The 22,846-nt window shown below is 31.3% G+C and overlaps 1 protein-coding gene across 1 annotated transcript in view; it reads right to left on the bottom strand.

Moving 5' to 3' along the window:
* Positions 1 to 4,871: 4,871 nt before the first annotated feature.
* LOC118197439 (cGMP-dependent 3',5'-cyclic phosphodiesterase-like) overlaps positions 4,872 to 22,846 on the bottom strand; it is a 130,897-nt gene continuing 112,922 nt past the window's right edge. Inside the window, exon 26 of the mRNA XM_085813675.1 lies at positions 4,872 to 21,769. Coding sequence (XP_085669801.1) covers positions 21,583 to 21,769 — 187 coding nt within the window. The 3' untranslated portion in view covers positions 4,872 to 21,582. The remainder of the gene's footprint in view (positions 21,770 to 22,846) is intronic.

The raw sequence follows: 22,846 nt of genomic DNA, 5'->3' as shown, positions 1-22,846 counted from the left end.
GCTGTGTTCTGACTGTAAATGTAAAAATAATATTGAACTGATTCAAAGTAGCAAATAATACTGAATTGAATAGGAGATTTGTGATTCAATTTGTGATTATTTTAAAGTAAAAGCTGGTATAGTATAAATGAAGTTGTATAAAATTTAGGCTTTCCAGCCAATAATTATAAAGTTAAATGAAATTTAAGCTTAGTAAATTAGGATTCTTGAAATAGGATATCTTTGAGGTCTAGTGTATCTAAGGAAACAACAGTGTAGGAATTTAGTTAGTAGGTAATTAGTATGAAAAATTGTACACTCGTTCAGCTATTACAAATGTTGGAGAGTGGGGTGAGGAAATTGAAAGTAGGGGGATGCACAAGTGTCAAATGTTATGCGAGTTTGTGAAAAGTTGTAAATTTAAGTATTTCTATTGTTATATTGAAAAAAAAAACTGTGTTTGTAATTTTAAATACTTTAACTTTTATAACTTAAACTTAACTGACTCACAGTGGTGCCAGATAAATTAACAAAAAAAAAAAAAAAAAAAAAATCAGATAATTCACGTTCAAAAACTATTTCATAATATTCATATATCATTTCGACATTCTTATAAATATTCGTATATCATATCTATCAATCAATCGTATATCATATCTATCAATCAATCGTATAGTGGTATAGTACAATTTAACTTTTTAGGTTTGCGTTGTGAGTAACCTATGTAAAGGGAAAATCAATAACTCCAAATTCAAGTAAACTCCATGTTTCTTAAAAGCCACCCGGCTCAAACAAATGGAGGGACATGACAGACCACAGAAACTACACTAAATTAAACAAATGAAACATAAAATACATATCAAACACATTTATTAATTTCTAGAATATTCAAACATATGATAACTAGGTAAACTGATCAGTCCCCTACAAATTAACCTTAAGATATATATCATTTTAACATATATATCATTTTAAATCTTATACTCATGTTAGGTGTACTAAATTTTTTTTAACATTACATAACTCACAATTTAGGCGGTTGTACCGTATATTAATATAGTATCATTACTCGGTTACAATTTAAATACAAAAGACAGAAAAAAAAAAATTCACTCACAGGGTGTGAAGTTCATATATTCAACTCCTATGCCATCATCGACTGATTAATATGGAGTGCTGATAGTTCAACAGATCGTCCTACTCATTGCGTTGACCATTCGAAGAGATCGAGAATGCCATCATCGACGGATTAATACGGAGTTTTAGATAGTTCAACAGATCTTCCAGCGTCCGAAGTTTACTCGAGCACCACATTATTCCTGCTGTCCTTTATTCACAAAATCATCGTTAATGGAGGCAGACAGTTCTTGCGAATTTTAAAGATGACTTGGTTGCAACACCATTGAAGCTGTCCTTACAATAGATAAATTCCAGAGCATGGAATGATGAAAAAAAAATCGACGCAGCTGGAACAGGCAGAATAAACAGCAATGCACACCTTAGAAGGGTCCTACACGAGTCTCTTTCATTCTGGAAGCCCCGAAACTCACCATAAGCGTAGAGCACCTTTGGAACAAAATCTAATTAGGAAGTCAAAGCCGGTAGAAACAGGAATACCGCATCAGGATGTCAGGATCACCAAGAGAATCTGCCGAACAATTCTTGGGATAAGAGAAATCGAAATTCTTCTGCTGAGCTCTTTGCCTTATACCAACGCAAATTCTCGCCAGCTAAAAGCCGAGAGAAAAATCATACCCGCTGCCGGCTGTTCACGCGGCTCGCGAGAAGCAAGACCCGAAGGGTCAAGCTCCCACTTTTTCTCCTCTTACTCTTCTTGTAAATCAGAATCGGAATTAAACTCTAGCCTGGTGCAAGCACCCAGGAAAACTCGGTTTCTCCGCCTCTGTGAGTTCATAGGCTTTCAAAAAAATCATAAAATTATATCTTACCAATCCCGGAATTTTATGTTATCTAAATTGAGAAAATGACACACCCATGACGAATCAAACACCAGAAAATCTGACAATGAAATCCGAAAAACATCTGCACTCATAACGTGAGAAAAAAATAGACCCCCCAACTAACAAGCGAAACTAGCTTTTACGAGTATCCAATTATTAGCCACCCCCACTGTCTTGAAGTAAGAAAACTGCAAACTTTAAACAAAGCGATTTCCGTTTCCCACGCATTAGCTGAAAAGACCCTACTACCTTCATTGTTGGAAAGGCCATAAACCAGATGTGTGTCCTCGCAACCGTCTCTCGCCCTTGTTACAATTCCTACTCAAGAATAATGAGTTAAATAAAACCTTAAGAGCTTAAGAATACTTTTTTTCCCAGATTCAAATACACATGAATACAAATAAAAATATTAGAATAATAATAATTTAAAACACATATTAATAATTTAAATTCGCTACATAACACTATGGCTAAAATATTTTTCCATGTAGATTCCTGCAAGGAGATATAAAGATATAAATATGAATGGATAAATTTGTCCCCCGGCATGTATTTAAAATATTAACCAAGGTCTTTAAAGACCTTCGTTTGTGATTATTTTACTTCTGGTGAGCAAACATAAGGTTCTTACTTATTAACTTGTTATCTTGATTTTGATCTTTACCATGACTTCTTTCTGTTTTTCTCACCAGAATGCAAATTCGTTTTTAGAGTATATAAGCTCAGAGTTTTGGATCTTAGACAGAGGGAGTTTCTGGCATTTGCGTCTTGCTGTTGAATTTTGCCAGCTCTATCTAAAATTGATTATTCCAGCTTTTGTGCTCTCGCGCTAGCCAATTCTTTAAGCTTACACGCCGGTGTAAAATATTGAACCAACTTACAGTTTATTTTATTGAATATCTCTTAGACTACATTATCATGTTAAAATTAATTTGAATGTTATTACTTAATTTATACCGCCACAAGAGCTAGTTTATTTGTAGCACAAGCAGTGACTTTTATGCTAAAAGTTTAGATTAAGTAAAAGGTTTATTTAAGCCTTCCCAAGACTTGATATTTCTGACCTAGTGATTACTCGCTAACTTGTATTATAGCATCTGGAGGGGTTAACTTCAGCTTCCAGATCAGTAGCAACGCTGTAGCCTACTGTTAAGCATGGGGGGGGGAGATAATGATTTGAGGATGTTGTGTTGCTTTTGGGATGGGAAATTTAGTTTTTATAGAAGATAATATGGGTTGGTATAAATATGTAAGTCTCCTTAAAACCTGAAAGCGTGTGCAACACAATTTGAAATGCAAAATGCAATCTTCTATCAAGATAATGATCCTAAACATACGGCTATAAATGCTGGCATGTGATTATTATATAACTTTCCAGAGCTTACAAAATCTCCTTCACACTATCCAGACTTTCTATTGAACATGTATGGAGTGGATTGGAGAAAAGAATAATGAAGCATAGATATTTTTTCAGAATGATTGCTAAAACAATTCTTACGGAGGAATGCAACAAAATGGAACCTTCTGACAGAAAAATATTAGGTGAATCCATGCCAAAGCGTATAAAAAATTTAATTTCAGCTAAAGGATATCTAACAAAATATTGAGTGACCCCGGTTGTTTTCATGTTTTTATTAAATATAAATTGTTTGTTCAAGTGTCTGAATACCTCTAGTTTATTTTCAAAATAATTTAATAATAATTTGGGGGGAGAGGGAGGACAAAGATGGACAAAATAAGGAGGTTTTAAAAGAGATAATCAACAGAATATGTCATAAAATGTTAATGCTATTTGGCTAATACTTAGTAACTAGAACTTGCAAATAAAACTAAAAAACAAAAATGTCCGAAATCAAATATTAGTCGCTCTAGTTTGGTAGAAATTATTTTTTGCTTAGCCAAAATCTAGTTTGTTTTGATATTTTTAAAGTGCACTGTAAAGAATTCGGACTGAACAAAGTTGAATTCTATATATAATAGACAATCATATTACAAATTTGTTAAAATCTTGAAAAAAAAAAGGGGGGACAATCTAAAGTAACATTATTTTACAAATCCATAAATATTAAACTTATATAATTTAATTTTTTAAATCACATTCTACTATGCATAAAATCATAAGGTATAATTAAATAATTGAGTTTAAAGAAGACTAATTAAAATTAGTTTTTAAATACAGTTTATTTCAGTTTCTGTGTAAATTCAAATGCAGTTTTATTTAAAGATCTCATATGAAATAATTAGAATATTTTTCTGTGAAAAAATGAGTATTCCATTAAATGAGTTTGACTGCAAGGTCTCATAATACAATGTCTCAATCCTATTCTAAAATCGAAAAATATATATATTGTAGTAGTTGTTTTCCAGTAGCATAATGATCAGGCAAGCCCCATTACACCAAACCAGACCCCCTGTGTAAGATATCAAATGAGAAGTTTGTATAGAACACTTGTTTTAACCTTAATTTAATACATTGAAGCAATTGTAACATCTTAGGCCTTGCATAATATGATGGTTTCTTTGACACCTTCAATAAAATAATGAAAATAAATCCTTTATTTTTACACCTGTGTCTAAGTTTAAAGGTTTACATGCTGCAATGAAGGCTGCTTAGCTAATTTCAAGCCTACACTTTTTACTGAGGTGTTGGCACCTTTAATCTAAGAACAGATTGCAAGGATTCTGGGTAACTTTCTTAAAAATGCTAGTGCATATTTGATAACTTGAGTAAAATAAGAATTTCTAATTGTAGGTTTCAAAATAATGTTGTTTAATTCTGGAATTCTTCTATGTCTTTTATTAATTTTATTAGTTTTATGAAATATTTTAATTTTACGAAAGAATTTATTTCTTTCATAAAATAATTTGTTCAGGAATAGCTTCCTTCATATGGCAGTGTTAACAACTTGAGATTAAAAGAAAAACACCAAATACATCAATATAAAGTTTTTAATTTTTACAGTAACAAGTTCTTACTATATCAGCTATTCACAATCAACAAAAGTGAATTATTTACACATTTATATCCTAATTATAAAGATATGCAGCACCAGATTAATATCTCTATCTTTTACAACTGTGCTTTTCCATTAGATTTTTTTTAGACGTAAAATTATAAAAATTACAGCACTGCTTGCGTGTAAAGATATATTTTATGTTTGAGGAAGATCACACAAATCTAAACAGAAATAAATTTCAATATGTTCAGTCATTTTTCATCTTGAAAAATCATTCAAAATAATTGATATATAAAAATTCTATTGTTTCAAGCTATTCTACGTTTAGAAGTATTTCTGATGACATGAAAATTTTAATATAAATTATTTCAAGGACAGTATTTACATGCCATTAATTTAGTCCAAATAATTTTTTTTTTTTTTTTTTTTTTTTTTTTTTTTTTTTAAAGTGCAAGAGCATCCAAATTTCACTAGCAATGTAGTTTCTGTCTTTTCTTGCAGCCACCAGTGCTCCACTGCTGCTAATCACCTCCTTTCAACCACTGATAAATTCATAATATTTGGAAGCTTAGAATATAGAAATTCTGTGTTTCAGATTATGAGATTCAGTGCCAAAAAACTGCAATGTTTACAATTTTAATAAAAAACATTCTTTATAAATCTTGTTTATGATCAATTTTGTGCATATGCTACTTGTATTATTTTAAATTGTAATAATTCTAATTTAAATTCATCTCTACTAGGGTCTTTATTGCATTTATTATTCAGCTGCCTTCAGAAGTATATGTTTCCTGTTGGCCTCTCTGTAGTCACAGATAGTTCAGCTTTGAAACTTAGTTGTGTTAAATATTTATATGAATGCCAATTCATAGAAAATAACGGTACTTTTCCGTTTCAGTGCAAATGTTGCCAAGCTGACTTTATTGACGACAACATACCATATACAAGTATACACGTAAAAAATTTTAACAAATGTTACTCCTAAGAATTTTTTATTTTGAAGGCATAAAATTTTAATATCATTTAAAATTTTGTATAAAACCAATAAATAAAGACAATAAATTTGTAAAAAGACATTAATTTAAGAATTTACTATGCTTTCTTGGTTCAACATCCAGATATGCTGGTTCATATAATGTGACCCCAAGTGATCTCATCTCATGTAAACTACATTACAAAAATCTAATTCTCTCAGTAATTATCTACATTAACTTCAAGTTAAATCTTAATTTGGAATGCAAGTTTAAATGCAAGAATTATTTCAATTCCTACGAATAGCTTACTCAGAAATTATGTAAAACTGCAATGCTGTACTTCGCTAGTGCATTCTCATTAGAATTGCTGAATTTAACCCTTGACTGTGCCTTTTCTATATTTCTGCCTTCGGGTGAGCGGTGTGATTGCATTCTAATTGACTACTGCAAATGGCCTTAGGGCATAAAATTGAACTACCTGGTAAAAATGCTATGTAATTGTTATGCCAGTATTGAAAGAAACCATCAATCTTATAAGAAATGGCTGCGACTTGTTTTGAAGATGAGGCGTAAAAGGTTACTAGCGAGGCTATTCCGTTTCATATCAGTTGCACTATTATTGGTGACTTTATCGCCTGTGCCGGCAAAACGGAAATGTACCAAAATAATAATAGTTGCTTATTAGAGGTTTCTTCTATTACGCAGAAAATGTGAACACAGTCTATTTTATGCAATGACTTATCTTGTTTCTTAGTATTATTTATATCTCTTTTGGAAGTATTAGAATTCTTTTCAAGACAGTATTAAAAATTCCTTTGCAAACTTTAGGAATGTACAATGAGTAAAGTGTTATTAGCTTCATTATTTTCAGAATGGCTACTAACTAAAATAATTGTCATATTTTTTTTATCCTTAAAAATAATGCTTATTGTTGACTTTGATAACATCAGGTTCTTAGGGAAGCTAATTGTAAGAAAGACTATTAGAGTTATGCAGATAGTCACCAAAATGAATGATTATGTTTAAAAAAACTTTTTGACGATTTTAAAATTTCATGTTATAATTATATGAAATTTTACTTTTCTTTCGAATTTCTTTCTTGTGGTAAATAAGGTGAGAGAAATAATAAAAGAATTTCTTTTGTCAGAATCTGAAGAAATTTCAGATAATGTTTGGATATATAAATCACAAGATATCATGTAGGATGTGCTTTTTACACTTGATGAAATTTCTGTAGTGGTCACAAGTGTTATTCATTGAAGTTTTTACATCTGCCACTGAAGAAGGCATTTCTGACTCCCAATGCCTTCAGTAGTGTTATAAAATATTTTTCTTATGTATTCATCATTCAATTACAGTGTATTTTTTCAGTAAATATTACTGCCAGATTGTATTGAAGCATAGGAAAATCCTAATAATGTATTTCTAGTCTACATATCTGAAAGGTTAGTTCAATATTAAAAATTATTCTGCTAGTTAAAATTTGATTTTTCATGGATATCTACAATTTTAGCAATATTGTAAGATATAAAAAGAAAACAAAACATAAAATATGTAATGATCCCTAATGAATTTGATAGCTTCATGTGCCATTCAAAAGTTTACATTAAATTTTGAATACATCTAACTAAGATTAATTCTTACTTAATGCGAATTTCATGTTCATGAATCAAGTTTATACAACTCAAAATTTTTCATTTTTAACAACATTTTATTAACTTAGATTAATCATGGATATATATAACATCCACTTCACTTATATAGAAAAATAATGAACATTAATGTACCAGTTTCATATGAAAAATAAGATTCAGGGTTCGTACAGACCTTAAAAGTCCTTATTATTTCATTTTTTCCAATGAAGACCTCTTAAACAACTTTTTTCTGTTGGGGATGTTATTTCTTTTATTAAACTGTTCTAAATTTAGCGACCTATCAACATTTTGGCAGTTTAAGATCAGTTTCTATAGAAAATTTTTAATTCCTAGATCTGGGAATTTTTCAATGATTTCTTTAAAGCATTGTAACATTGATAAATGCCCTTAAAATAATTGTAATACTATATTGAAACTGTATTTAAAAATAACATTAAAATAAAACATTTTTATTTTTCACTGTCATATTATAAAGTTCTATTTTGGCAACTTATATAATATTTTGAATCTGAAAAATAAACAAGGTGTAATGCTATAAAGGCACAATTTATGAAACAATTCTTAGCAAAAGCAAAATTACCCATGTAATTAATTAAAAATGTCTTCTTTTTAATTTTTTCATTGTAAGAGTTTGTCCCATTTAATTGTCTCGGAATATGCATCAGTTTTCTTTACAAAATTCATTTTACACTTTTTTACCTTTTTTACCTTTTTTTTTTTTTTTTTTTTTTTTTTTAATATTTTTGGCTTTTTTGCTGTTACAGAATTGGTAGGAATAATTTTCTTTAGTATTTTAGACATTTCAGCTTGGAACGTTTAGAAGGATTTGAAGGCAAGTTTTATAGATCCACGATTCTAGAAGATTCCAGAAAAATGTGACAAAATGAAAATGTCTACCTGGTATTAACATGTAATGGATGTATTTTACAGAAAATTTGCGATGAATTTCTTACTTTTTGGAGAAATTCTTGAAGAATAATGAAAACATAATATTTTAATGTTTTACTTCTGATACTAGAATCTTAACATGTTTATCTTCCCTTTATTTTCTCTATGTTTCACTTTACACAAGCATGGAAAATATCAAAAATGCTTCTAATCTTACATGGGCAGGCATTACAGAAAGGGATTTTTTTATTAGTAAAGCAATTAAAAACTTACAATTTAAAAGATTTATCTAATATGTCAATGCATTATACACATGGCTGGCACTAGGCATTTTCCCACCTGATGCAATCTTTGAAAATCCTAAATTCTTCTGCCTAGTGCCTTTCTAAATTCTGCCTGCTCTAAATTCTAAAAGTTTTGCCTTTTCTAGATTTTGTTGTTTGGTATGTCACTAAATTCTAAAAATTCTGCCACACTTTCTGTAATCGGCCTTTACCATATATATTTCATATTTCTTTTGAATGTTCATATTACTAAAGAAATAAAATTAGCCACTTTTTCTATACATTCTAAATGCATTTAGTGTTTTTTCAAATAAAAGAAACCCTTAATTAAATCTAAAAATTCTAAAATGGAAAGGAGATGTGTTGAAGAAAGAAACTGAATACATAAAGAAAATTATTCTTCTAAGATATGTGCAGTTATTATTATGTAAATTACCCAATTGTTTATGATTTCAAATCTTTACTATAATTTCCCATTTTTATTTCCTCATATGATAGAGTTACTGAGCCAGATTAAATTGAAACTAAATTGTATAATCTTTGACCACTAGTGCACATTTTTAGTTTGAATTTGACTGTTCTTGTTTAATTACGTCACTGTGAGCTGTATTTGATTTTGCTAGCATTAGAACATGCCTTTGTGTTTTAAATTCTTTTTAAATAAGAGACTTCTTTAAACCTTTGTCTGAGATTGTAATTACTTTCAGCCATAGCGATAATTTGCTTCACTTCTGTCGGAGGTTTTGGACTATTTAAATTTTACCAGATCAAGTAAACCCTCATAGGTATATTGTGGAGAGGTTGACAATTTAGGAGATAAAGCATGCAGAAACTAGCGAGAGCACGGCTTTGCATATTGAGGCAAATCTCCAATTGTTAGAAAAGATGCTTAAAGAGAAGAAAATCAATATAAGCTAGCCAAAATGTTTGGGAAGGTTTCAAATTAAAATGACGGATAAATATTTACTCAATAATAAATAATACTCAATAATAAATGTTTTATAACAACAACAGAGTGTTGTTGTTATAAAACATTTATGTTTTGTAGCAACAACATACATATGTTTTGTAACTCCTTTTAATATGTAATTATCCTAATATTGTTTAAAAATCAATGTCATAAATTACATGTATTTTAAACTGTGAATTTTTATTAGATACTGTCTCCATGATATTAACTTGTAGCAGATGTGTTTCACAGAAAATATGCGATGAATTTCCTACATTTTGGGGAACCCTGGGAAAACAATAAAAACATAATATTTGAATGTTTTACTTCTGATACTAGAATCTTTTCTTAACATATTTATGTTCCCTCTATTTTCTCTACGTTTCACTAGGCACAAGCATGAAAAATATCAAAAATGCTTTTAATCTTATCACATGGACAAGCATTAGAAAAAGGAATTTTTTATTAATAAAGAAAGTAAAAACTGACAATTTAAAAGATTCATCTAATATGTCTTAATGCATCATACACACGACTTGCTCTAGGCATTTTTCCACTTGATGCAATCTCTGAGGATCCTAAATTCTTCTGCCTAGTGCCTTTCTAAATTCTGCTTCCAATGCCTGCTCTAAATTTTAAAAGTTTTGCCATTCCTAGATTTTGCTGTTCACTGTGTCACTACATTCTAAAAATTCTACTACACTAGCTATGTAACCAGACCTTACCATATGTATTTCATATTTCTTCTGTTGAATGTTCATATTACTAAAGAAATAAAATTAGAAGCTTTTTCTACACATTATAAATGCATTTAGTTTTTTTAGAATAACAGAAATCCTTAATTAAATCCAAACAAAGTAAAAAGGAAACATGTTGAAGAAGGAAACTGAATTCATAAAGAAAATTATTCTTCAAACATTTGAATAGTTATTATTACGTAAAATACCCAGTTTTTTATAAGTTCAGCCTTTACTCTAATTTCCCATTCCCATTTCCTCATACTGAGCCAGCTTAAATTAAAATTAAATTGAATAGTCTTTGACCACTAGTCCACATTTTTAGTTTGAATTTTACTCTTCTTGTCTAAATACATCAGTACGAGCTGTAATTGATTTAGCATAAGAACATGCCTTTATGTTATAAGTTCTTTTTAAATAAGAGGCTTGTTTAAACCTTTGTCTGATTTTGTAGTTACATTCAGACATAGAGATAATTTGCTTTACGTCAATGTGTGGGCAGGTGAACTATTTGACTTTTACCAGATCAAGTAAACCCTCATAAGTACATTGTGGTAAGGTTGACAAATTAGGAGATAAAGCACACAGAAACTAGTGAGAACATTGCTTTGCATATTGAGACAAATTTCTGATTGTTAGAAAAGAGGGTTAAAGAGAAGGAAATCGATATAAATTAGCCAAAATGTCTGCGAAGGCTTCAATATTTTGTTGAGTGTTGTTAATACAAAACATAAATGTTTTGTAGCTTTTAATATGTAATTATCCTAATATTGTTTAAGGATCAGTGAAATTTAATAGTGGCCATGTCAATCCATAATGACTAGGGTATATAACTACCTAATTTAATTATTTATAACTAACTGCTGACCCTTAAAATTTATCTCTGTGTATTAAAAAGAGTTATTGTCTTTCATTAATCCTTGCCGTGGTCAAGATAAGACACAAAAATGTAAAAATTCAGGTAAAACGTATTCTTTGCATCTAGTGAGACTTAAAATAATACAAAACAATTTATCACCTCTGGTGCTTTAGTGGATTATTGGAACCTTAAAGTATATTAACTGGGTTACAACCCCTGGAACTCTACATGGAGCTATGACACTATCTGCTTCAGACAGACCGCCAACTAACTTTCAAAACTTGTCAACATCAGGCCTTTCAGGTTTGTTCTGATCAGCAGGTCTTTCTCTAGGCAAGCAGCAGCAGTGACAACTTATCATGCTGATTATGATTTTACTTCTCATTTTAACTTATGCGGCTTGACATAAAATCTACTGACTATTTACTAAACCTCTAGACTGAGCAAGTATGTGACAAAATGAGACATTAAAAAAAAATAAATAAATAAATTTAAAAAATAAATAAATAAATAAAATAAACATAAAGCGAACTGTTAGTAAAACGTAAACAAAATGTAACTTTAGAAGGTATTTCTCCCGCCTTCCAAGTGTGCTTTCTAATGTTTCTGCAGTGGCGCCCGAACTAAAAAGGGTGTTGGATGATGATTCTCCTCATCCAGGATTTAGCAATTGGGTCCCTTAAAAACCCCATTCGCCCTTTAAAAGGAGGAGTATATAAGATCTTTCTAGCGTGCCTTCGTGGTGTAGTGGTCAGCACATTGAGACAGTATTTCAGAGGTCCGTGGTTCGATTCCCGGCGAAGGCGGCTGCTAATTTTTCATCTCGCCGTCTTCCAAAAAAAAAAAATCCTAATGTCTCTACAACTTATCTTATTTCAAATATGTCCAACTATTATAAGTGTAAAATATTTAATTCTACTTTATAAATTTCATAAAGTTTATTTTATTCTCAAACTTATTAATAATTATGTTAATTAATTCATATTTAATAATAATGCATCCTAGTTACGGATCTAATTTATTTTTAGGTCGCATTACAAAAGTGAAGTTCAGGCATAGATAATATTTTTAATTGAATTTATTTAGTTCCCATTACTCATAGGTCCTAATTTTTTTTCTTTAATGGTCCTTAAAAGTACTTAATTTCCGTGTGCAAAAATGTGTACGAACATAAAATATGTTTATGTTTATTAATATGAACATAAAATATGTTAAGTCTGCACATTTTATCCAAAAATTTTAACTTAAATTTCTAAATGTGGTTATGGACCATCTATTTCTCAAAGTGTGATAGCTTATTATTTAAGAAAAACCCGTGATAATTCTTGCTGATTAAAATGTGTAAGAAATGAAAATATTGGTATTTAATGCATTTTAGAGCAAATGCAAATTTCTCATGTACAAACCCATAGGGCTTTCAACTGTTTTCTTCAAAATGGGACGAAAGTACCTGAATTCAACTGCAGTTTTTTAAAAATTGTTTTTAAACTTATTGTCTAAAATTATTACACTTTTAAGTGATCATCAAAGCGCACACTTATAATCAGTATACCGTACGTAGAAAAATTAGTTGTTGTTCTTTGATCACTCAAGTTTTTGGTGAAGTATCTTATCGCTTTCACCGTCTTTTTCGGAATTATTCCAGGACCCCTCCCCCAATGCACAATCGTAGTAAATCATCTTCAAACATAACCATTGCATTGGATGCACCCAATCTTTTTAAACACTCTAAACAATATTCTAAGAATCACTAAGACTATCTTCGAGAAAAAAAGCTTTGAATTATGAACGTGAATAGAATTAAGAGATTAGAAATTAGAATAAAATAAAATTACTGTAAGGTAAAAAATACGAACACTGAAATTAAGGTTAATAGCTCGAAAAAATTGTTTCACAAAAGCATTTTCCCCTATTGCAAGTAATTTTATTTTAACTTTAGTTCTTTTCCGGTACAGATATTTTATCGATATGTTCAGTATACTTTCCTTTTAGTATTACTTGACTATTATGCTGTTTCCATGATTCAGTTACGATATCGAAATCTGTTTCCTTATAAATGGCAGAATTTATCTGAATGTAAAAATGAGAGCTAAATATTAAAAAATTAATGCCGATTTTACTAATAAAATGGTTTCTGAAAGTTATCTTTCATATATAGCAAATACATTTAATAGCTAGTAGATATAGTTATAAATTAATTTGCATATATACATAGATTTAAAATTACATCATTGTTCAAAAACTAAACTCCTGATTATTTTACAGCTAAGCCAAAAATATGCAATTGAAACCTGTGTGAGAAGTCTTCATTTGATGAAACAGATTTCTATGCATAACTTAAAAATTAAATGTATATTGTCGGTCGAAAACTTATACTCCCACTTGTAAAAATGTTTTAAATGATGCAAATATTTATGTTTTTGCATTTATCAATTTATTGTGATCAACAATTTGGTTAATGTTTTCAAAATGTTATTGAATGAATTATTCAAACTGAAGTAAATTCTTCAAATAAGCTCAAAATAAATTTTGAAAATTGCTAAATGATTGAAAACTATCACATATTAAGGGACTAACTCAATAAATTGCTTGTTTTTCTTTTAGTCAACCATTTAAAATTAGGCAAAAAATCAACATTTCGTTTAGTTTGGAACAGATTTTTAATCACTCTATTGATTTGAAGAACGATCAGATCTTCTTAGAGAGAAGATTACAGGAAATATCTGCTCGGGGCTTTCTGAAACAAATGTAAGCATATCATAAAGTAAACTTTCTGAAGAACGTAAAGATGAAATTGGTGAATTCTCTATAAATGCTGATATAAGGGACACCCTCCAAATATTAAAATTAAGCATACAACATTGGCCAAATAATTTATAGAAATATTAGACATAGTTCATAAAGGAACTTTTACATAACGCTTGAAGATAATCCACTAGTAACGAGTTATTTCCTACTTAAAATGCTGTGAGATAAGTATTTATATATCTTTACTCATATTTTTGTTAAATTAGTTAAATTCTGTTGCTGATTTGAAGAACATTTTTTGTTATCGTTTAATGTTGCCATTCAGTTAATGTTATCAAAATAGACGTGGGCAAATGTGTCACGCCAAAATCGCATTAAGCGCCATACTGTAAAGTTCCCCCGGTCCTTATATTTATCTATAATTAGGAAAATTTTGTATTTGTTATAAAACACAAAAATGTGATTCCCATATGACAAAAAATTAACCGATATATTTGATATTAAAGTCAGGAATCAAATTCAAGGGTCATATACAAACTGAAGAATGGAATGTGCTTAAAAAATTGTGCGTAAAAATAAAGTACCAATTTATGAAGTAGCTTCGGTTGATAAGCGATTAAATTATGAACATTTTTATGCAGATATTGTGTAAAGTACTGATCAATATGATAGAGATCGTATTCAAAGAACATAGAATTCCTGCTCTAGAAAACACTAGCAGACTTCAGTATTGCCACTTAACCAAATCGTAATATTATTTTCAAAAATTAAAAACTAAGAATATTTTAGTTTAAAGAATTTTCGTACGATCATTAGATTATGATTCTAAAGTAACGTATTTATAATGTTTGAAAACTCGTAAATAACTTGTGTGAAAATACTTTCGGCATATCAGTTGTACTAAAATTATTACTTGTTACATACAAGTAACTCACAAAGGAATATAATTCAATGGCATTTAACTGATAATTTAAGGATCACTTAATGTGAATACTTTGAGTTTATTTAATCAACCTCCAATTATTCTAATTCACTTATTAACCGATCCCTCAATATAAATTGAAAATGACATCAAAAATCGCAAATTTTGAAATTATATATATTGTTTAGTTTTCATTGTGTGTGTTTTATTTTTTTTTATGACAAGTAGAAAATTGTTCTGAATGTAAGTATAGGAACGGAACGTATAAAAAGTTAGATATCGTAATTTTTACAAAATCGATATCTTCAAAAATGCCAAAACATGAATATCTGTGCGATATGACACATTGTAATTGGAAGTATATGACCAACGGTTGCACGAATAAAGGCCAGATAAGGACTTTTACGGTATATAGTATGGAGATTATGAGAAGTTAGATATGCACTTCATTTCTGGCAGAAAATCATTGAAACAGACTAGGCATCCTAAGTGAAAAAAAAAAATCATTTATCATAATAATAATAGCTTATTTTAGAACGAATATGTTTTATAATACAGTTGATTGCATGTTCGTGTGCAGCATGTGATCAATAAATTATATTCCTAGAATTAATATAATTGTAGTAACTAGGTGCTCATTATTTCACTGCATCATTTGTATTCATGTAAATATTGCACCATACATCATAAAAGTTCCTTTACATATTATGGAATTTTTATCATATAAATAAGAAATGCAAATATTTATTTAATCAGTGAAACAAAGCTGATAATTTGAAAATATTACTTATTAAAATATGTGCATAGCATTGTATCATTGTGCTAGAAGTAATATCACGCTTTTAAAATTGCTTAAGACTATTTTTTATGAATACACTGAATGTAAATTGTATAGTTATATTTTCAAGGTATTAGAATACCTTTTATATTATTGTTTTGTATATGCAAAATAAGCTATTAAAAATTCTGCCTGATCACTCAGAGCAGAAAGAAATGCCTTAGCATCCCTTTGTTTATAATTTTACATAAATGAAAAATGTACATCAGTCAGTGTCTCAACAGATGATAGAATTACTATTCATGAATAATGATCATCCTTAGCTGATAATATTGGATCAGAATGCGACAGCCTTTAGGTTGCTGTACATGGTAGCTAGACAATTCGTACGACTTTAGGTAGTTCACACCATTCAGTTTCATGATGCTAATGATTGGACAGATGACTAATGCACTGCGCTTATTCAATAAGTACTGTTATTAAGATCAAATGCGGCCGCACGCCCGTGACACGAAATTCTCTGCGAACGGTAGTTTTACACATAAATGGTCTAGTAATTTTAGTAAGCCTTTCCAGTTAACTGTTTTACTGTAATATCTCGATTAAATATCTTGTTTCTTTTTCTGTACACGTTTGGTCTGCACATTTTGATAGTTTAGAGATATTTGTCTTCATGTACTGCTTCAAACCTGTTGCATCAGAAGCCTCCCAATTACTAATATTTTTCAGTAGACTTTGCTTTGCCATTTAAAAACATTAAATGGAACGTTATTTTATCTCTTACGAGAATGCAAAATCATTGGACTGAAGTCATATTTTCACTTGAACCGAATGAGTTCGGCTTGTATCGGTTCTATGCGAGGACAGGCTTGTTAGTTTTCTCTTGTCCTTATCATCGCCGTAAGTGTGATGTTAATTAGTGGTATTAGATCGCAAGTAATTTTAATTTTTCTCATTGTTCTTACAAAAACCCTACGTGAGGGGGGGGCGTAGGGTTCTACAACCCTACATGTCATATATTGCGTTCATATTCATGAAAGTATTCTCGTGATACGTAAAAAAGCTCGAAATAAAACGTATTCCCTATTTATACTTTGTCGAGGGACACAGTGGAACAAATGAATTCCAACAAATGATTATGACAAAGCATGCAGAAGGAAGCTATGAAGCCGCTTATGATGAATGCTCTGATCAGCTGCCATTACCAAAATGTTATGATATTTACTGCCTCTCGATCATAACTTTTAGGACATTATGTTTTCAAAAGAAACAATTTAGAGCCATAAAAAAGCAAGATCTACTTTATATTTACTTTTGTACAAAATTTGAAAAAAAAAAAAAAAATATTCCAAAAAGGATAAAATTAAACAATAAATATGAAACATTCATTGCAGTCCTTCATTCAAAATGTAACATTATGCAGTTTCAAAATAATTAACGATATGCAAACAGAGAAATAGTCTTTTTTACCGGCTTTGTGGTCTTTTAAGTTATGCATTGTTATTTATTCAACTATTTACTTATGACGAGCTATGGTCACTTTGATTTACCTACCTTTTCTGATTTTCGCAACTTCACTATGGCATTTTGTGCATTATTACATTAGTTAATTTCCATAATCAAAAAATATTTTCTTCGTATTTAGTCTTCTGTGGTGAAAAACATGACACTCCAATGTTTTTGCTGCAAATAGGTTTAAACACACTTGTTTTACTTCGAATATGTTTAATGTGCTCTAAGCAAATGATTAATGTTAGCAATCCGTAGTCATCTTCTTTCGAAGTAAACAAAACCCTCGAGTCATATATCTTCAGATTCCCCCTACATGTATCGTTTTAGTCCAGAATAACGTTCAGCATAAATGACGTCATTTATTCCCTCATCCATCATTTCTCAAATTATCGTTTTACAGCATTAATTGTTCAAAAATCATGCTTCTGGCACAGCATTTACTATGTGGGCTATTTAGGGGGCATTAACGCCAATTGTGTATTACTTACTTTCTCTTTAGATTACACATCTGGCCAGTGATGCAATATGCATTAACATTTGTTCTTGGACCTTAGCTTCATGTCCATATTATTAGTGTCATTTTCGAATGCTATTTCACTGCTAGTTGAAATAAGTTTATTACTGTTATATGTCATTAGTTTATTCTCGTTGATTTCCACGGATTTCAGGGTTAGGTTTTCAGTTTGAGTCTAAAAGACGTGTTCAGGAAGAACATGAAGATCATAAAAATATAGAGGTACTGAGTTTACACCGAGAATTACAAATCTCTTAAAAAAAATATAAATAAATAAATAAAAATTATTCTCTGCGCAAGGTCGAAACAGCGCGGATCGTGAAAACTATTAAATGTCATACTTCAGATGAAAGCAAAATTTAACCAAGAAAAGGAAAAACAATATATGACATTCCTTCCCTTAAATAGTAGTTTTTTAATGCAATATATTAATGTTATTTATTTATAATATTTTACTTATTTATAATGCGTTATAGTTTTCAAAGTAATAGTTTTTCGCATTCTTTTTCTCATTTTATCCTCTTGAAACCTCTTGAAAAAAATCCCCCTGCAATTTCTGTCGCGTATCGTTATTTTCACTCAAAATGATGTAAGAGAACAAGAGGCGTTTTTTAACGTCTCCCGAGAAAACTCTGCACTACAACATTACAGAGGCCAGACCAGAGCATTGTGATAATAAAATATAATCGGTGAATTTTTCTGTAAATATTTTTCACTTATTAAGGTCAAAACTATGCATCAAACATATAGCAGTTGCAGTTTTCGTGAAATATGGCTAGAAGAAATCACCTGGATAACTTCACACGTGGAAGAATGATCGGAAAACTGGAGCAGGGGCATAGTGCGACCACTTTAGCTAAAGAGTTCGGAATCAACATGTGTCGTTTCGCGAGTTTGGATAGCCTTCCAAACCGTAGGTACAGGCTGTCAGAAGGGTCGGTGGTGGCCCACCCAAGACAAAAACTGCAGTGCATGACTGATATATCGTCTTGCAGGCGAAAAGAGCCCGAAACCAGTCAGCAAGCGCCAGAGCTCAGCAACTGTGTACAGCAAGAGGGCGACAAGTGTCACGGTTTATGTGTCCAGACCCCTTCACAAAGGTGGCCTATTCGCCTGCTGTCCTGAAAGCGGCATCCCTTTGACAGTTGGTCATCGGCGCCACCGTTTAGAGTTGTGCAAGGAGCACAAAAACTGGACATCTCATCAATGATATGGTGTCCTCTGTACGGATGAGAGTTGTTTTAGTGCCACAAGCGATTCTCAACGCCAGTTGATGTGGAGAGAGGTCGGGACGCGGTTTCATCCCAGTAACATAACGGAAACAGACCGTTGCGGTGGTCCTGGAGTTTTCGTTTGGGGAGGTATTATGCCGAACGGGCGGACAGAGCTCCATGTTTTCGACAGAGTTTCTGTAACCGGAGATCGCTATTATCAGGAGATGATCCTTCCCCAAGTGCATCTGTTCCGAGTTGCCCCTGAAGCAGACTTCGTTTTTATGGATGACAATACACGGCAACACCGGACTCCTGCTCTTCAGAAGCTACTGGAAATTGAAGATATCACTCGAATGGATTGGCCAGCGTATTCGCCTGATTTATATCCCATAGAACATATGTAGAATGCTTTGAGGAGACGTCTTGGGGCACGCTTACAAACTCAGGGGAACACCCAACAACTGAAAGAGACGCTGATTGAGGAATGGACACTCTTTCCTCAATCAAGATCTGTTACAGAATCTGGTGCTGAGTATGGAGAGATGGTGCGAAGCGACCATTGCAGTAAGAGGAGGGCATATCCCATACTAAGGAACATCTGCTTGTTGTTCTTCCTCTTGTACAGACGATCATGTGTAACAACACTCTGAGTTCAATAAAGCCTTTTTTTTTTGTTTGATTCCATATTGTATGCATTGCATTTATTTTAGCGCAACTATGCTTTTGTCATCGTTTAAATACAAAATGCTGTCGCTCATTTCTGAATTTCATGTCTCTCAGATGAGTTATCGCAAAAAGAACACCTTTTGCTTAAGTTTTGCACACCAATGCAGTTACGCTTTTCGTAACTACCAAAATAAGTCGTTCAGTAAACTTCCTGGTTATCAGCAAAGATGATAGTCACATTATATCTGCATTAAATCTGTGTAAGGTACGATACTAAAAATCATAACAGTTTCTGAAACTCTTAATTTTTTCGAAAACAAACTATTAACTTAAGTTACCGTGTTCTTTGCTTTGGCGAATACATTGTAAAAAGTTGTTTGTAATCACAACAGTTCATAAGAACTTTTTATCGTTTGATAAATCAATATGATTTTACTTCTTATGTTTTAACAGTTTTTTTGGCTACTGTCTCGACCCGAATTGCTGAAACTAATCCCACTTTAGTTTCAGTAAATTATTTTAATGTATACGGGTATAAGAGATGCGTTAAAATCAAACCGAAACTTCTGAATTTATAAAATAGAAGAGAAAATTTTGAGGAGTGAAAAGTGTGTTTAGATTCCCTTGCTACATTTACACACCCATCCCAACATTTTGCTGAAATCTTCGTAGAAAAAATTATCAGTGCGTCTGAACAATTCTAGGACAACCTGCTTTAATTCATAATCAGTGGTCAAATGTTGATCTCTAAAGAACTCTTTTAAGGATTCTCTAGTCAAACTACACAAGGCTAGAAACTTTTTGTGGGAATGATGAACACAATCAATCAGAAACTTTTGCATTTTCATATAGTTAATGAATACTTATTCCACTCTGAACATCACAGAAGGGCTGAAGTCTGGACAGAGATGAAAAAGCGTTTCATCCTAAAAAAAGGTCCTTTGGAAATCAGGATTTCAGTAATGATGATGAAATGAAGTAGGATATGCTGGAAGCTGACTATTACCGAAGTGTCCTTTTGTGATAAATGTACATTAGTAGCAGGGAAGTTATATGAAAACTAAATCGAATTTCTACGTGAAATTTGTATCTCATTTTATAAAGTCAGATGTCCCGGCTTGACATGAATGCCACTTGAATGATATATCCTAATCATCGTTATTTTATTGCTTGTATAATAATGCGTTCTGAAAAATGGGCTGCAGACTTTATTTTCTTAAATATTGATCCTTTCCAATTACGATTTTCTCAAAATTAGGAAGAAAATTTAGAGACCTTAAAAGAAGATTGGGAGGGGGTGAGGAAGGAGGAGACTTTCATAAGTAAAAAAAAATTTAGCTTCATGTATGGTCTAAATAAAGCAAAAAGCTAAATCAGCAAAATATTCATTATGATTTACTGAGTTAAAGGTTCTGTACCTTTACACGCAAAATTTGCCAGAAATCTTTCTAATTAATATTTTCTCGAAATCAGTTCAAATTTAATAACTAGTGCTGTTATTCCTAATGCGAAAAACTTAGTCGGCAAAGCCATTCAACTTTTATTGTTTGGGGAATGCATAATTTCGGTCGAAAATTCGCAATCAAGTCATCAATTTTTTTTTCAAATGCCACTACGAATTTTGCATGTAAAATATGGAATTTTTAAATTTAACATATTAAAGATAAATATTATTTATTAAACATAATGAGACTTTTACTATCTGTAAATTTTGCTCTTCGGGATTCATGTAAAATTTAGATTTGTCATTTATCGTACTTTTCAACTCATTGCAAACACATTCTATACGCTTAATATTTAAGAAAATAAAGCCTACCTTACCGAATAAGGCTGAATTAATAAGTCACTTCCTCAACACTTTCAAGTTAAAACCTCAACAACGCACGCATAAGTTTCTCCTGATCTTGGCACCAAAACAAATAAATAAATAAAACTTTCACTTTGTTTGAAATTCGAAGTAATGTACATAGACTGCCTTCTTTGATTCAATCAGATTCACAACTGAGTGCGAGAACTTCTTGTTCCAAACTTTCGTCTTCAAACATGTCCAAAGAAGAAGTGCTGTTGCTGTAACGGCGTTTGAAGACGTCTCTCATGCGTTCCCAGAATAAACGATTTGTATCAACTGCTGTAGTGGCTTCATGCATTTCAGGAAATAATAATGCCAGAATCCTAATAAAAAAAAAAAGAGGTTGTCAAAAAGTACAACCTGTGTCTACAACAGTTTACACTAGTGAATGGCAGATTCCACCCACTTATCTCATGATTTCCGTTGGCAAAGCAAACTAAATATAATCTTCTTATTCTCTTAGTTCTTCGGTCTTGAATTTTAATTGCTTAATTTATTTGGCATCTCACTTTTCTTCTGTTTCATTTCTTTAAGTAATTACGAAGCTCTAATTATAAATATTTGAAGCAAACATTGCAAGAATTTTTTAATTCTTTAGTGCTTTAATTAGATTTAATTCAGTTTGATGATCTAAATCTACTCTTTTGTTATTCTTTGTTATTTGTAAGCAGTTTTCAGTTGCAATAGTTATAAATCTGGGGAATGGGAATTTTTCAAAATTTAATTAAAAAATAACTACTCCCACTTAGGTACATAACATATGACATTAGAAACATGATTTTTATTTATTAAAACAATGCTGCTGATCTCAATAAAAGTATAGTTTGGATATAGTATTACACATTAATAATTTGGAAAATGCAACAACATGAAGAAATTGTTGGAAAGGAATGGAATTCATACCACATATTTCTGACATTGGTACAAATAAACAAACAAATTTACAAGGTAAAAAAGCAAAACGAACGTCGGAAATCAGTACTTTGTGTATCCCCTACGCTGAGCGACATATTCAGGGAATGAGCAGGCCATGGATGAAGCAAAACCTGTTGTGCCCTAAAGAAGGCTTATGCAGACTGAGAAGCATGTGCACAGGCAAGTTATTGCTGAAATATAGAGCCCAGAATGCGTTGAAGAATAGGGAGAACCTTCGGCTCCATAACTCTTCTTATGTAGCAATCAGTGTTGAGGTTGCTATCGGTTGCAATCGGCGCTATCGGCTGCACTTTTTGAGAAAGACCCCACCAACTGCGTTCCGATGCATCCGCAGCAATCTCTAAATCTTGTTCGCCTTCTGGGAATTTGAGGACTGGGGCATTTTTTAGTTGTTAAAAAGGGGTGTACGCTTCGGCTGTCATGGTAAATCTAGTTTTCTTTCTTTTAGGCGATGATTTATAGAT

This window comes from Stegodyphus dumicola, chromosome 1 (assembly GCF_044657685.1).
Source record: "Stegodyphus dumicola isolate Sdum_Otavi_A_Nest chromosome 1, ASM4465768v1".
Lineage (NCBI taxonomy): Eukaryota > Metazoa > Arthropoda > Arachnida > Araneae > Eresidae > Stegodyphus > Stegodyphus dumicola.
The sequence above is the reverse complement of the archived record's forward strand: the minus strand, read 5'-3'. Positions and strand labels throughout refer to the sequence as shown.